General features: G+C 38.1%; 1 protein-coding gene across 1 annotated transcript in view; it reads right to left on the bottom strand.

Moving 5' to 3' along the window:
* The window catches only part of Rasa2 (RAS p21 protein activator 2), a 99,571-nt gene that overhangs the window by 40,393 nt on the left and 42,418 nt on the right, over positions 1 to 16,760 (bottom strand). The window contains exons 5-9 of the mRNA XM_075964939.1: positions 15,283 to 15,359; positions 10,449 to 10,532; positions 8,933 to 9,005; positions 5,602 to 5,678; positions 4,426 to 4,527 (exon numbers count right to left, since the gene is read on the bottom strand). Of these exons, the coding sequence (XP_075821054.1) occupies positions 4,426 to 4,527; positions 5,602 to 5,678; positions 8,933 to 9,005; positions 10,449 to 10,532; positions 15,283 to 15,359 (413 nt within the window). The remainder of the gene's footprint in view (positions 1 to 4,425; positions 4,528 to 5,601; positions 5,679 to 8,932; positions 9,006 to 10,448; positions 10,533 to 15,282; positions 15,360 to 16,760) is intronic.

Below are 16,760 nucleotides of genomic sequence, written 5' to 3'. Positions count from 1 at the left end.
ACCTAGTTGAGAAGCTGAGGGGGGCAGAAGGCAGGATTCTCTTCTGAATCTTTTTATCTAGAAATGGTTTTGGGTACATTGCCTATTAAAAAAAGTAGTGGCCAGGTGGCAGTGGCACACACCTTTAAGAGGCAGAGGCAAGGGAATCTCTGTGAGTTTGAGGCCAGCCTGGTCTACAGAAAGAGTTCCAGGAAAGCCAGAACGGTTAGACAGAGAAACCATGTCTCAAGAAACCATTGCCACCTCACCCCCCAGATCAGATCAAATCAAATCAAATCCTATTATCTACACAGGGAAAAGTGAAAATTAGGTAGTATCAACATGAACAAGACAAAGCTAACATCTGACTTAACTATCACCATTTAAAAAACAAAACAAAACAAAAACAAAAAGGAGGTTAAGGAGGTAACTCACTAAGAAAAAAAGGGGGGGAGGCTGTCAAGATGGCTCAGTGGTATAAGCACTTGCTGACTGTCAGAACATGGTCTAAGAATGGAATCATGGGAGGGGAATTCAGACTGCTTGTGAGAAAACTACAAGAGTCTTCTGACCTCAGCTTCTTAAACAAACAAAACCAGGGAATTGTTCTTAGAATGTGTTTTCATGCTCCCCCCAGGTGTAGTGGGAAGAGTGGGTTTTCTTTGGTCGCTCAGTACAACTGGCTGTTGTTTATGTGCGTCTACGGAGAACATGGTTGTTTGTCACGTGCAGCCTGTCCCTGGGACTGTAAACTTTACTCTGGGGAGTCTTCTTTATCATGCTCTGAATGGTGTTGGTTACTGTGTGAGACTTTAATCTGTTTCATTTTTAGGCTCTATTCTCCCATGTCCTCAACCAAGAAAAGCCAACTAGAAAGATACACAGCTGACAACCTTAGTTTGATACCCAGAAGCTAGATGATGGCAACAGAGCAACAATTCCCATAGGAGTTCACATGCTACACACAAAGACACACATAGACATACCCGGACATGGACACACACAGAGATAAGTAAATAGATAAATGCAACAAAAAATTTAAAAAGAAAGGGAAAAGTGATTGAGTCATGTTATAATCTAGAGAAATGGCACAGCAGTTAAAAACACTTGCTGCTTTTGCAGAGGGCCTTGGGATTGACTCCTAGCACCCACATGATGGCTCACAATAATCTGTAACTCCAGCGCCAGGGCATCTGACACCCTCTTCTGACCTCCACAAGCACCAGGCACATATGTAGTACACGCACATACATGTAGGCAAACACTTATACACATAAAAGTCTTAAAAAATAAATTGGAACCATTAAAAACCAGCTTTTAGAAGTCCAATATAACAGGCAAACACTAATAGAAATTATTGGAAATAAAGAAAATAGAAAAGCTTCAAACAATATTACTGCCTATATGACTGTTTGCCTGATCAAAATTAGAAATAATTATGGTGTTTTCATGCAGTTACCACTGGCCCCACTAGAGGATGCTACAGCTCTACAAGTGATGAAGGCAACAAACAACCCTGAGCTAAAATAAAAAGGCATTGTATTTTCCCACAATGTACATTATACACATAGACTAGCAGATGCTATTCTTTTATGCTACATAAGTTTTGGCATTTATGCTTCTGACAGACTAAAATATTCATATCATTGGGAGCTGGAGAAATGGCTCAGTGGTTAAGATCATTGCAAGGGACTTGAGTTCAATTCTTAGCACCCATTATGTGGCAGCTACAACTACCTGTAATTCCAGTTCCAGAGGATCCAACAATTCTGACCTCAAAGACACCAGTATTTAAGTGCACATAAAATATTTACACTATTGACAAAAGAAATTAAAATTACTTACTGTCTGTTAATATTCCGTAGTCTGTCAAGGTGGAGAGTTTTGTCAAATTTGCAAAGTGTATCAATCAAGAGACAGTGTCATTGAGTACATGATATGGGGAAGAGTTCTAGTAAGTTTTGGTGGGCCCAGGGAGATACAATGGCTCATTTTTCTCTTCTGTATTAAAAGGTATGGAATATTATTTGAAAGGCTTAAAAACTAATATCAGAAATTTTCATGGAGATTTAAGAAAGTATGGCATATGGAGGGGGCAAACACTGATATATTTTTCTTAATGATAAAGTCATCTCCCCCCCTCTCTGGATGTATTTAGAAATTATACAAAATGTCATTAGAGAGACATCTTAGATCTGCTCCAGAGGAGTTAAAAATAATAAAATTTAAAAAGTCTAAATGCAGTCTTTAAGGGGGACTATGAGATAGCATAATCCAAATGAGGAGTGCCAACGGCTAGACAAAGAGGCAGGCTCTTTTAAAGGCAAGTGAGACCAAAAAGAAATATCGACTACTCAGTATCAGCCATGGTGGTGCACACCTTCAATCTCAGAACTCAGAAGGCAGAGACAGGCAAATCTTGAGTTCAAGGCCAGCATGATCTACATAGCAAGGTCCAGGTTAGTCAAGGACACATACTGAAACTCTCTTGGGAAACAAAACAACAAAAATCAAACAAAGCTACAACAAAACCAATCCCTAGATTCTCAAATGTCAACCTCTCTTCCAGGCAGCAGAAAGTGAGTTCTAAAAAGTGGTTCTCATGGCTAACATTCCACAGTGTGTACACACCACATCATCTAAATCCATTCCACAGTATGTGCACACCACATCATCTAAATCCATTCACTCATCAACATTTTTCTATCAAGGGTGAAATCCTAGCATTTGTGGTAATCCGTCTGGAACTGGAGGTCATTTTATCATATGAAATAGGTAAAGAAAGATAAAGGCCACACGTTATTATTCATTTGTGAAAGCTAAAGTTGATCCACATAAGAAAGTAGAATTATTAGAAGGCAGGAGGGCAGAAGGGGTGCAGAAAAGGTAGGGAGTAGCAGCTCTCAAGTTTATAACCCAATAGGTGAGTAACTGTGGTCTACAACACCTGATATTACATTTTAGCATATTTTTCCCTTAAAGATTTATTTATTATACATACAGTGTTCTGTCTCCATGTATGCTTGCATGCCAGAAGAGGGCACCAGATCTCATTACAGATGGTTGTGAGTCCCTACATGGGTGCTGGGAATTGAACTCAGGACCTCTGGAAGAGCAACCAGTGCTCTTAACCTCTGAGCCATCTCTCCAGCCTCAGTTTAGCATAATTAGTTTCCCAACACACAGAAATGATATTTGAGATGGAATGCTGACTATACTGGCTTGATCATTACACACTGTATACATGTAAGCAAGCACAAATACTATATTCCATTGTAAAAAGTGATCTTTAAAGGGACGTGACAGAAGTTGGACAGATGGCTTGATAAAGTGCTTGCTATGTAAGCATGAGGACCTGAGTTTGAATTCCCAGCACCCACGTAAAAGCTGGGCTTAGTAGTATGCACACCTGTAATCCTTGCTCAGGGGAGGTAAAGACAGGTGGATCCGGCTACCCTAGCTAATCAGTGCTCTCCAGATTCAAGTCCTTTTGATGAAGGTACCCAGTGTCAAGTTCCATTCTTTACACGCACACCTACATGCGAACAAAACCACATGAACAAGCACCCCCCAACACACACACGATAACTGAGAAAGGCAAGTTTCTACATACTCAATTGGACACCAATCTAGGAAGAGACACTGGCAAAGAGACGCAAAGGGACAGGATACACTAGTTTTAAAGGGCTACAGACAGACAAAACGTTTCACACTGAAGTAAGTATGAATTTAATGTCTGAACATTACGTTTAGTAACATGAATGTAGTATCACCACTAGAGTCATGAAAAGGTCAAATAAAACTATAGTCAATATTGAGCTCCCAGAGCTCCTAAACAGTGAATCAGTCCAATGACAACACTCCACACTCATCATGGTTATCCGCATGCTTAATAGTGTGTGCCCCACGCCCCACAAACAACTGCATGTTCTGAGTCCTCTGCTTCTCAGCCACAGTTTCCGTTACCAAAAAGTCAAAGATCTAAACTACATATGATGACTGTGAACAAGCATCTTCTCATAAGGGGTTCATGAAATGGCCAATGGTTTTCAGTAGTGTGTGTGTCTGTGTCTATGAGTGTATGCACAGGCGCCCATCAAGACCAAAGTGAGCACTGGATTCTTGGGAGCTAAAGTTAAAGCCACTTCTTTGTGAGTGCTAGGATCTGAAACGCAAATGCAGTCCAGATAGAGCAGTGAGCTCACCCATTTCTACAGCCCCGAGATTTCATTTTTAAACAGAAAAATATTCCTAGATAACTAAGTTCTTTTACCTCAGTATCACAGATCAAATATCATAACTATTAAAGTGCTTATTTTTCCTCTAATAACAAATTCATAACCAAATTAATGTCAGTAACTTCTGACTTACTCCCAGCAAGCATACATCTTTATTAAAGGGCATTATTAGGGTGTCTTTAATTCATGAGAGCATGTGTCTTCTTACCAGGCTTGATGAGAGGAATCGTTTCTTAACACACTCACAGGAACCTTAATTTCACCCAGGAAAACATCTTGGACTAGGTTTTCATTATTCCACAAATCAATCCTGAAAATTGAAAACCTGGCTTCAGTTTTTGTGAGCCATGCTGAAGAGTTTCAAGTGGTTTTGATGTGTACTGTAGCATTAATTTTACATGCTTAAAAGAGATGTTAGCATCATCATATACGTCATTATCCAGACTCTGAAAGCAAAGTACTACAGTAACTTTTATTAGAAAATCACAATTTAAATTCTAAATTACATTTCTATTTATTAATTTGGGGGAGAGGCACATGCCACTGAGTACATGTGAAGCTCAGGGGACAATTACAGGACTTGGAATTTTCCTCTCGTCGTGTGTGGGTGCCAGGGATAGAACTCAGGTAGAACGGCGTGGCGACCAGTGCCTGTGCCAGCTTAGCCATCTCCCTCAGCATACTTTAACAGTCTAGAAAGAGAAACTTACGTTTTCTAAGTTTGAAAGTTTGTTTTTTCTTTAATCTGTAGCAGTAAGGACAAAACAGTTACTTAATTGAATTTGAAAAAACAAACCAATATAAGAGTGCAGTTTCTCTTCTGAAGATAATTAATATGTAAAGACTGGTGACTTAGAAAAACATTGCCTACCACTGTGAACACATGATTAATGTGCCTTTTAGGTAACACACTGTTAACATCACACCTACACATGCATTTGACAAACTTTCCTTTCCAAAACAGCATAGATATTTATTTAAGACCTAGGAAATATCACAAACTTCAAACACATGCACCTGTGGCGTTATCTCCTTACCTCACTGAAATTTCTGATAGTCAGCAGATATGTTAAGAAGAATAAAAAAATTATTTCTAAATTGGCTTAAATATAATTACTTTTCCATTCATTATACTATAACCAGATAGTTAAGGAACAGCTAAATTAAGAGAAAATGGAAAACAGAATAGGTGAAATTAGGTTGTCTTTGCTCACACAAGAAATATACTTTGGTATTTCTGAAAAGAAATCAGATTTTGAAAAGATAATTTGGATTAAATTAGATGTCTGTTCCTCTAAGTTTCTTCTATCAATGTGCTAGAGAGTATTCCATCAAAGTTCACACAGGAAAAACCAGTTCTCTAGGAAAAACACAAGGCACACACCTGATTTCTAATTTTTCAATGTCCTCTTCTTCTACTTGGAACTGGGACTTCCTGGTATAACTACTGGATCTGGTTACCTATAAACAAAAATATTTTAGTAAAAAACATTTTAAAGCATCTTTTTCTATCATGAGTTCAAAAATGCAAATTCCCAAATATTTAACTGCAAATATAGAAAGAGTCAAAAGTGGAAGTAATTTTCCAAAGCACGGAAGGTGCACTAACGAGGCACCAGGGGGCTAAGGAAGGGTGGCATACAAATCGCAGGCACCGCATCTGGTTCCCCGTGTCTGCCAGCAACACAAAGAGGAAAACACTTCTAAAACCACCTCAGGTCTTTCCTACCTTTCTCACAGCACACCTCCCTACTCTTAATTCCTTCTCACATTTTTGCTGAAAATATCAAGGCTGCCGGGCAGAAACTTCCAGCTGAACATCCACTTCCCACCTCAGGCCTCTCTACTAGAGTTTCCCTAAGACTACCTCCTCCAAGCCAGCTCCCTCCCCCAGTGTATTTAAGTATGTGCTATAAGTACGTATCTATCTTAATTACAGCTTCTAGTCTAAGAAAACTTTTCCTCTTAAATCATAGTCCTCCTGTCTCCTCTTTCAGACAACTACCTTACAAGTAATTCATTCCAGAGCCTGTACTTCCTCACCACCTACTCAGGGCAGTAACCACTTTATCACCAGCTTCCTTATAGGGCACTCTTGTGAAATCTCTCTCCATCACCAAACCTGCAGTCTACTGACATTCCTTAGTGTCCCTCCGATCTGTTCCAGAAGAGCTCTTTGCTTTGAGTTTACCCGAGGATTATCCTGCCACCTCTTGCTACTCTTTTCTTCCTCGGAATCTACACAGGTGCCATTCTGTTTCTATCGTTCTAAAAACAACTTAAAGATACACGGTGGTGCCTGATTTACAAAGTGTTATCGTGACCATCATCTCTTCAAGGCAGGCAGGGCTAGATTTACTCTCCTGTCTTAAAAATGAGGAAGCTACAGTACCAAAATTAAGCAGCACTTAGAAGCTGAATAGTTAGTGCAGAGCTTCTTTGGTTTTCTTCTGTTGCATCTCTTCACTCCCTTGGCTTTCCTGGCTCTGGAGCAAATCTTGTATTGTGTTTTTTTCTTTTTTTCTTTCTTTTGGTTTGTATAGCCCTGGCTGTTCTGAAGCTCTCTTTATAGACCAGGCTGGCCTTGAACTCACAGAGATCTGCCTGCTTCTGCCCCCCAAGTTCTGGGATTAAAGGCGTGCGCCACCACGGCCTGACCACAAATCTTGTATTGTGGTCTACAGTTCTCACCTATCATACTTCAATCACGAACTGTCCCTTAGCAGATATTATTTGTTTCTAAGGCTCACTATGCAGTTGAGACTGACCTTGAAATTCTGACTTTCCTGTCTGTCAAGGACTGGGATCACAGGCATGCACCACATCTGATGCCTGGTGAAAGATTTTTACATGGGTCCTTAGGTACTTGTAATTTCTTTTCCACTTTCCTCCTATAACCAGTTATCTTGACCTGGAGTGTCTTTCTTCTCTGCCCTCTCTGAGCTGTTTGAACACTGAAACCGTAAGTTTTTAGGCACCTGCTGACAGATCACAGTTATTTCTTTCCAGGCTCAAGGAGAGTCCATGACTACAAGTAAAGCACCTCCAGCCCGGTGCTGGGAAGACCTCATTCACCAGTTTATCCTGTCTTTCTATTCTTTTTTTTTTTTGAGGGGAGGGGGTAAAATAATTTATTTTTATTTAATGTTTATTGGTGTTTTACAGGCTTGTATGTCTGTGTAAGAATGTCAGAAGCCTGGAAGTGAAGTTACAGATGGCTGTGAGTTTCTATGTGGGTGCAGGGAACTGAACCCAGGTCCTCTGGAAGAGCAGTCAGTGCTCTTAACCGTGAGCCATCTCTCCAGCCTCCATTTTTTTATTCTTAATTTTGGTTATTTTCTTATTAAACTTGGTTAAATCATTATTCAGGTGTTCTTTCTCTGTAATATTCTCTCTGTACTCAGTTATGGAAAGCTAGTCTTTCTCTGGACTGTTTTGACGCTGAGCTCAAGCAGCATGTGCCGCCAGCTATAGCTGGATATATGTACATCTGTGTGTGTGTTTTCTGATGTCTCATTTATCTTTATAACCTGTCTGACAAAGGGCTCAATGAATACATCTGACAGGTAAAATATTATGGTGAGCAGATCTGACCCTGACTTTCAAAAAGTTACTTGCTTGTTATGAGGCCCTATGTATAGTGAACTCCAACCCATCAGAGGTGTGAACAACGTGCAAAAGACAGTAACTTTGGAAGCAGTTTTTTAAAAATTGTAATCTTCTTCATGTTCTCATGGTTGGACATAACAGCCATTACTAATGTAGAAAACAGCAAGTCCTCCAGAAAGGAAGTCTCTTGCATTAGCATGTTTTCCTTTTCCTTTGCTTCTACCCCCACCCCACCCCATTTCCTACTTCACCTTTGGCATTTTCTTACAGTAATAAGGCATGAGTAGGGGCACTCTGGCATCCTCTCCAAAACAGAAGAAGAATACAGAAGAAAAATTTTAAGATGTAACTATCTACAAATTGTTCTCACATATTAATATCAACTGCAACTCATTCTGTTATTACACAATCTTTTAGAGATTTTGATTTTTAAATTTTTCTATAGTCTTCAATTAATATAAAAAAGGATTTATTAAATACTCGAAAGAATGTCAAAGCACTGTATTTGGGACAATTTCAAGGCAGCTAATGATGCACCTTGGTGGTCCAGTGGTTAGGATTTGCTCAAGGCAACTGAATGTCTTCCTGAACAAGAAATATCTACGGAATAAATTAGATTAAGGAGAACTTAATGATATAAAGGTCTATCAGGAAGTGCTTCATACTCTCAAATGAGTCTTGTATTTGGCACATTTGTTAATATTTTCCCTTAGAAAACCGCCCTTTCATAAGGTATGAAATGTAGGCTTCATGATTAGTTCAGCATTAGAGTCAACTGGGAAAAGATTTCAGATCTTCTGAGTGGTAATGCTTGTTTTTCTAGATATTTTAAAACAGTTTGCTATGTATCTGGGGACTGGAGAGTGTGGGAAGGAAGGGTCCAGAGGAGGTTGACAAGGAGGAAGACTACTGGATAGGTGTGGCTCTAGCCCTTCCCACTTCCAAACACCCAGAGCTACACTGTTACACCATGGATCTACTGCTTTCTGGACAGAAAGTATTAGTTACATTAACTAATAAAGTAATTACTATGGCTGTGGTTTACAAAATTAAATCAACTAGAATTCTATACTAAATATGAATATTTATATAAAACAAGAAATTACCTCAAAATAAAAGATTTCATTAAACTGCGGATTGCTTGTTTTCTTCTTTACTTTCGTCTTCTTTTGGTCATTCCTGTTCCAATGTGGTAGAGTTTTACCTTGTAGAACTTAACAGTACACAATTATAAAACAAGCTATTTCCAACCAGGAAGCCTGACCTTTGCCTAAATGTTAGGATGACTGAGGGAAGACGATAGTTTGCATACTGTGTAAGGGGACAAAAGCCTGTGTATCCTCACAAATTCAAATCGAATATCCATACACAGGATATAAGTTTTATGTATCTATACAGGCCAAGATTGGATTACCGTCCCCATGGCTGTGAGAGGTTGGCGGCCACACTCTCTTGGAAAGTTTTAAACATACCCTACTACATAAACAGAAGGAGTGGTACGCAGAAAGGCAGTGAGACTCCACCAAGTGCCTTTACTGGTGTTGGAAACACCTGGGGAACATGAAATGTCTCTTAACTCAGTTTACTTCTGGGGTGCATCCATGACAGTGACTTAAACAAACAAATACTAATTCTCAAGTGAATATACAAATTCTAAGGCATTTATGAGTAAATGTTCAGGAAGTCTAGTGTCTTTAGCCAGACTCAACCTAATGTGAATGTCTTGTGCAATTATAGCATAAAAGCAAAATCAACTGTGATTTAAAAAAAAAGTTTCTACTAAATGTGACTTTAAAAGTTCCAATAAAGAATGTGTTCATGAGAAGCCGGATGGTAGTGGCCGTGGCACACATCTTTAATCCCAGCACTATGGAGGCAGAGGCAGGCGGATCTTTCTGAGTTCAAAGCCAGCCTACAGAATAAATTCCAGTTCAGCCAGGGCTACATAAAGAAAGCCTGTCTGAGGGAAGAAGAAGAAAGAAGGAGGAGGAAGGAGGAGGAGGAGGAGGAAGAGAAGGAGGAGGAGGAGGAGGAGGAAGAAGAAGGAGGAAGAGGGGGAGGAGGGGGAAAATGAGGAGGAGGAGGAGAAAATAATTTGTTTATGAGATAGAAATCATTAAACAGAAAACAAGAACAGTCTCCGAAGTTTCAGTATATTTCAGTGCTTATCATCAATAGGCTGGGCTTGAATACAGGCAGCCAGGTATATATGACTTGAGGTTTTTGTTTTAGACCCTGATGGCCTATAACTTGTCGCGAAGACAAGGGTGACCTCAGATTCACAGAGATCCACCTGCCTCTGCCTCTCAAGTTCTACAATTAAAGGCATATACTCCCCATTGCCTGGCCCAGGCATATATTTTAAAGTACATTTTACAAGTATATGACATTGAGGTTTTTCCCATAGTCTAGTAAATACATAACTTATCTGAAATGACACCCAGAATCTTTCTGCAAAAACAGAACTTAGTTGTTTACCAAGTATACACTAGAATTTACTGAAATGTCTTCTTTTAAAGCATTATTTTATGTCACAGTTACTTAGCATTTGATCTAAGAACTTTACAACTTTTAAATCCAACTTTAAACTTGAAAACCCAATAACAATTCAATAAACATTACCTAGAAGGGCCAATTAGGGAAACTGTTGCATAAGGATCACAACTTTGTCCATTTATGAGGGGCAATCCATGGCATGCCTTGATGCTAAGGTAGAATAAAAGAGATTTTAAATTATTAGAGTCAAGTTAACATCATAACATATTATTTCCCTCCACCCTTTGTCTTCTAATGGACTGGGGACAGCACCCTGAATTCACAAGTACAGGGCAAGTGCTCTGCAACTGAGCTGCACTCTCAACCCTAAAACATTATTGTTAAGTGGAAGTCAACATATTCAAAGGTCTTAAACTCATTTACCACTTTTGCAGTTCCAATACACCAACTACTCCAAATGATATATTTGCTTATTTACATGATTATTTCCCAAAGAGAAGTAAACAGTAATGACACGATCAGTACTCAGACTACCATATCACATTTCTTCCTGGTAAATACCAAGGTACATTTGTGGTTTGATAATACATCAAAACTGCTGTGGCTTCTAAAAAGGAAAAGAAAGTCATGTAGCCTTGCATGAGAAACTACAAACCTGGCCAGTGCCATGGTACCATATCCTCTGCTAAAGCATGAATGACACACAAGGAAATGGTTGTGGTTTTTCTTAAAATCTGATTCATAAATATAGGGCACACTTCACACAATTCTGTAGTCTTTCCCACAACGTTCCGTAGAAAATGTTCTAGACGATAAACACTAAAGCCATCCAATCCACTTTATGGATTGTAGTTGTATTTACAGAAAGCACAGAATAATTTAATGGTGTGATCATCAAAGTTTCTTAGTAATTATTGGTTGATTGGTTTTAATGCCTAAGTCTTCATTTCCTGCTGCCTAACAGAAGCTCATGAATGCTAAGTGGCTTTTTTTTTCATTTTCTTTTTTTCTTTCCAAAGAGCAACACCCCCAGTTTCTCTCCACACTCACCCACTGCTAACGGGTGAACTGCAAACGGAGCACCGTCATAAAGAGAAAGCTGAAAATAAGACTTACATCTCCTACCTGGGCATCAAAAGTCAAATTCAAAAATTCTGAAACTAGGGCTGGAGAGACACATGGCTCAGTGGTTAAGAGCACTGGCAGCTCTTTCAGAGGACCAGGGTTCATTTCCCAGCACCTACATAGCAGGTCACAACTGTCTGTAACTCCAGTTCCAAGGGATCTGACACCTTCACACAAATGCACATAAATTTAAATAACTTATTTTTTTAAAAATTCTAAAACCAAAAAAGCATAGACGAGGGAAATATTCTAGCGTTTATATTTTCCCACCAAGGAACTACCAGTATTCTTATGTGGCTGGTGGGCCTCTTACTGGCTCTGTGATGTATGCTGTTCTCATCTATCTTTCACAAAGCTTAAAGCAAATTATAATCAGAATGAACTGTACCCAAGGAACTTAACTGACACCTACAGAACAACTCAAGCACATTCCAGGAATACAGAGTATTTAGTGACTTCACTGTGCAATGTAAATAATAAATATGACTTATTGTGAAAAGGAAAAAGTTAACTAAAACAGAGGCGGAAATGTCAGAAAATATAAGAGTAGACAAGGACAGTTAAAATTTTTACTTTGTAGCATACAAAGACAGAGAAAACCTTTAAAAATGGAGGTCTAGAGATAGAAAAATTTAAGGTCTGACATAAACTGTGGAGAGGAGCTGAACCAACACAAGAATAAAAGAATTCAGCTTTAGATGTGCATAGCTGCAATGTTACATGACAATACAGTGGATATGAGACTAAGATTCAAAACAAACAGGTTGAATGTACAAGGTACAGACAATCTTAGACTTTGGAATAGTTGTAAAGATAACATACAGAGTTTCTGTAAACCCAGTACTCTGTTAACCAATATAAAACTATTGTAATCAAGAAACTAACATTTACTTAATGTTACCAGTGCCAATTAATCTATAGATGTCACTCAAATTTTGCTAAGATCCGGGATGCAGTATGACATCCTACACTACATTCAGGTGCCATGTCCTCTTAGTCTCTGTCACCCTGGGATACCTGCTTTCATATTGTTTAATCTGAGTTTGTCTGGTATTTGCTCATGACCAGACTGGGATTAGATATCTTGGTGTCTTTTTCAATACATAATATCAAGAGGTACTGGATGTCTCATTACTGTGAAGTGGTATCTATAAGATAACCTTATGGGGAGATTCTTTGAGATTATACAAATATAAACCATACTTAGGCTGACATACTTAGCATTCCTAGATACTTCCTCATTCTACTATATTTTACCTAGCTATTTATTTCTATCTTATATGTGTGAGTGTTTACCTGCATGTATGTACACCACCCGCATGTCTGGTACCTGTGGAAGTCCAGAAGAGGGTGTCAGGTCCCTCTAGAAATGAAGTTGTGAGTCACCATTGGTGAGTAATCTAGACTTAAAAATGTCCTTTGAAAGGATTCCATCCAATTGTCCTTAGCCCAATAATCAAGAAAAGAGCACCAGGAAGACAAAGTTTTATAAGCTATCCATACAAATTTCTTTAGTCATGTAAGATGTAACTACTGTGGAAAATTGTGCGAAGAGCCAAAGACCTCTTTGCACTACCTTTACAACTTCCTGCAAACCTATTGTATCAAGTTAAAAACATTTTTTTAAGGGGCTGCGGAGATGGCTCAGTGGTTAAGAGCACTGGCTGCTCTTCCAGAGGTTGTGAGTTAAATTCCCAGCAACCACATGGTGGCTCACAGCCATCTGTAATGAGATCTGGAGCCCTCTTCTGGCATGTAGGCATACATGGAGGCAGAATGTCGTATACATAATAAATAAATAAATCTTTAAAAAAATTTTAAGTAAATGTTCAAAATTGAAATCTAGTCCCCAAACTTAAGAGTGTGAAGTTGGGTTTATTTAACCAGCATATGCATTGATTGAGTTATCTGGAAAAAAGGGGGGGGGGGGAGGATTGGAGTTTTAAGTTTGGCTCAGTGGTAGAATTTAACCGTGTGTGCCTGGCACCAGGAAACAACATTAGAAAGAAGATTCACTACTATTATAGTCAACAATGTGAATGAATATCAAAAGGAGTATACTAAGTAAAAATAAGCCAGACACAAAAGACCACATGTATTATATGAGTCTATCCGAATGACATTCAGGAAAAAGCAAAAAGCCACAGACACAGAGATGAGACTGTGGTTGTCTAGAGCTGGGTGTGAGGAAGAGGGAATTGAATTACATCTATGAATGCCTTTTTTTATAATTTCTTCTTTTGAAACTATGCTAATTGTCTACATTCTCAAAAATAAAACCAGGAAGCTAGAAAGATGGCTTAGCAAATAAAAACCCCTTGATTCTCTTCCAGAGGACCCCAGTTAGGTTCCAGGTACACATATCAGGTGGCTCACAACAACCTCCAACTTCAGGGGTCCAACACTGCTGACCTTTGCAAACACTTAGACATGCGTAACATATACCCACACAAACACACATGCAATACACATAAATAAGTATAAATAAGCAAATATACCTTAAAAAAACTAAACCTAAAATGGTATGTAAATAAAACAAACTAATCTGACTAACAGTACTTCAAATGACTACAACAACCAAACTCAAGCAGGAAAGGAAGTAGGATGTTAATTTAGGGGTAAAATCAGCAAACAAATCTTGGAATGTCTTTTTCTTTTTCTGTTGAGAAAGGGTCAATATAATCCTGGCTGTCCTAGAATCTCTATGTAGACCTTGCTGCCTGAAACTCACAGAGATCCACCTCCTCTGATTCCCGAGTACTAGGATTAAAGCCATGCACCACAACATTTGGTTTAGATCTATAGTTAACAGGCTAACTATAGTTGAAAAATCAATAAAACAGAAACCATAAGAAAATAACAACAAATTTTTACTGTTCTTATTAAATCTATTTAAAAGCTTTCTATTATGAAATTCTTAGAAAAATGCTGTAATAGGTATATTGTTTTGGCAATTCATACATACATGGCAATCTCTTAGTCTCTTCTTATTTATGCATCAAGACAGCTAATAAAAGCAGAAAAAATTAAACATCTAAGATCATATGTAATATTAGTCAGTACAGACTAATACAGAAAGGCAATGCCTTGAAAATTGGGGATTTTCATCATTAGGAGAGTAAATTATAGTTTGGAGCATCAATAGGTAAGTAACAACTTCTCTATTTCCTTGCTCTGAGGTATATGGGTATATACCTGATAATTTCAGGGTTATTCAGTTATCAACTGAGGCAAAGAAACAGGGCTCCAGAATGAAGGAGTCTTGGTAGTTTGCTGATAAACTAGGGTACAGATCTGAAGGGGAGGGAAGAAGCAGAAGACTAGGCTAGAACAGAGATTTTACAGAGCAGTCAGAATGATAAAGAATACCAAATCTGCAGGAAAAGTGCTGGCAACCCTAGGGGGTCCACTTGGAGTGTCTTGTGTCGTGTGTGTGTGTGTGTGTGTGTGTGTGTGTGTGTGTGTGTGTGTATGTGTGTGTAGTGTCTTGAGTTCTTAAAAAAGATATCCTCTAGAAATAATTTCCAAGTCTCCAATGCTAGGAAGTCGCGGGCTCTTGCCTATGACATTGACATACCTTAATGCTTATAGAGATGTGTCATTTAACCCACAATCAATAAAAATTAGTTAAGTACATAATGACTTGCCATAACTTGAGTGGACCAGATGAAAAATAAACTGGATTATCAGCTTGGTAAAGAAATGTTAGATGAGAGTTTCATTTTGAAAAGTTTCTGAAATACTTAAAATAATAAGTTGGTCTAAGAATGTAAAATAGAGAATTATTTCTAGGTAATTTAGGCAAAAAAATAAAAATAAAAAAAGATATGCTTACTGTACAACAAGCTGCTGGCACACAGTTCCATTCTCTGTTATCAGTTCATTCAGTTTTAATTCAAGGTGAACTTTCCCCTATGACAAAAAAAATCATAAACTGAACAGTCTATTTTGCTAACAAAATATTACAATGTACTTTTGTCACACATATTTAATTATTCACTAACTACTCTCACATGGCTCTGAATATACTTAGCTGTTAAATGCCTAATAGCCAACAATGTATATATATCAAAGTTTTGAAAGAAAACAGTCTAATACCTGTATTAAACACAACACACAAAAATTTGTGAACTTCATGCCCTGTTTAATGTTTATATACCTCAATGACCACAGTTTTTACTTAAAAATGGCACTTATGTTTTTAGAAAAATTAAAAAGAAATTAATTCCTAAAGCAGTAAAAGTAAATTAACGACAGTAAGAATCAATTTTTTAAAACTTACTTCTATCAATTACTAAAGATCAATTTAATATCTGTTAGGGGGTACTATGGTAACAAAGGCGAACAAACAGACGTCTAAGACACTACCTCCAACAGCTGACAAGACAAATTCTCACAGTGCCAAGTGGAGTTCTTGGGATGTAATGTAGCAGCTGGTGAACTGAGTGATCTTATCAGAGGAAGGGTATTTACTCTCTAGGTATGTCTTCTCTTCAGAGCCCTTTTAGACAACTGTTCAAAGAATCTAACCTGAATCAGCTTTACTGCTTTATGGGGACTTGTCTTGCAAGAATGAATCTCAGGACCATTAGCTATGAAGTTCAGGGGTAGGTGAATAATATGTGACAAACACTAAACAGTTATGAGTCATAATACAACAAAGGTCTGAATGAGAGAGCATGAAAATTAAGTTCTAAAGAAACAAAAGGCATCAATGAGTAAAATCAGCAGTTATGCAGAGCTGGAATTAAACTGAGAAACAATCCAGGAAAAATCTCGGCACACACTGATATAAAATCACACATATCTTACAAACTATGTCTTTCATCATGCCTGCATTCAGCATTCACAACCTCTGTGTTTCAAGACTGGCCTTGAAGGTCCACATTACATAGTAATTTCTAGTATTACTCCACTGGAACTTTAAGTCACATGTCCTGTCAAGCCAGCACGTGTGTGTTACTTATCCAGAAAGGCAGTCTGTACAACGGAGCAAACATCTGCATATTAAAGCAGTTTCGCTAGTTTAAAACACACGCATATTGTAGTCCTACAAATGTCTCTCAGAAAATGTCTAGAATCTACTGTACTTCTAAGCCAATAAAAACCATTAAAATAGAGGGGAAAAAGTATTCACAACTAAAGCCACAGTATGTAATCCTAGAAATAAAAGATACTTAATGAAATTCTACCAGGAATTATTATCATTGACTCATGCCAAACTAGTATATCAATTATTCCTACTAATGGTCAAGAGAACATTCCTTTGGTATTAGTTAATAACATGACTGTATGTTAACCTGGTTAAGAAAA

This window comes from Microtus pennsylvanicus, chromosome 3, assembly GCF_037038515.1.
Source record: "Microtus pennsylvanicus isolate mMicPen1 chromosome 3, mMicPen1.hap1, whole genome shotgun sequence".
Lineage (NCBI taxonomy): Eukaryota > Metazoa > Chordata > Mammalia > Rodentia > Cricetidae > Microtus > Microtus pennsylvanicus.
The sequence above is the reverse complement of the archived record's forward strand: the minus strand, read 5'-3'. Positions and strand labels throughout refer to the sequence as shown.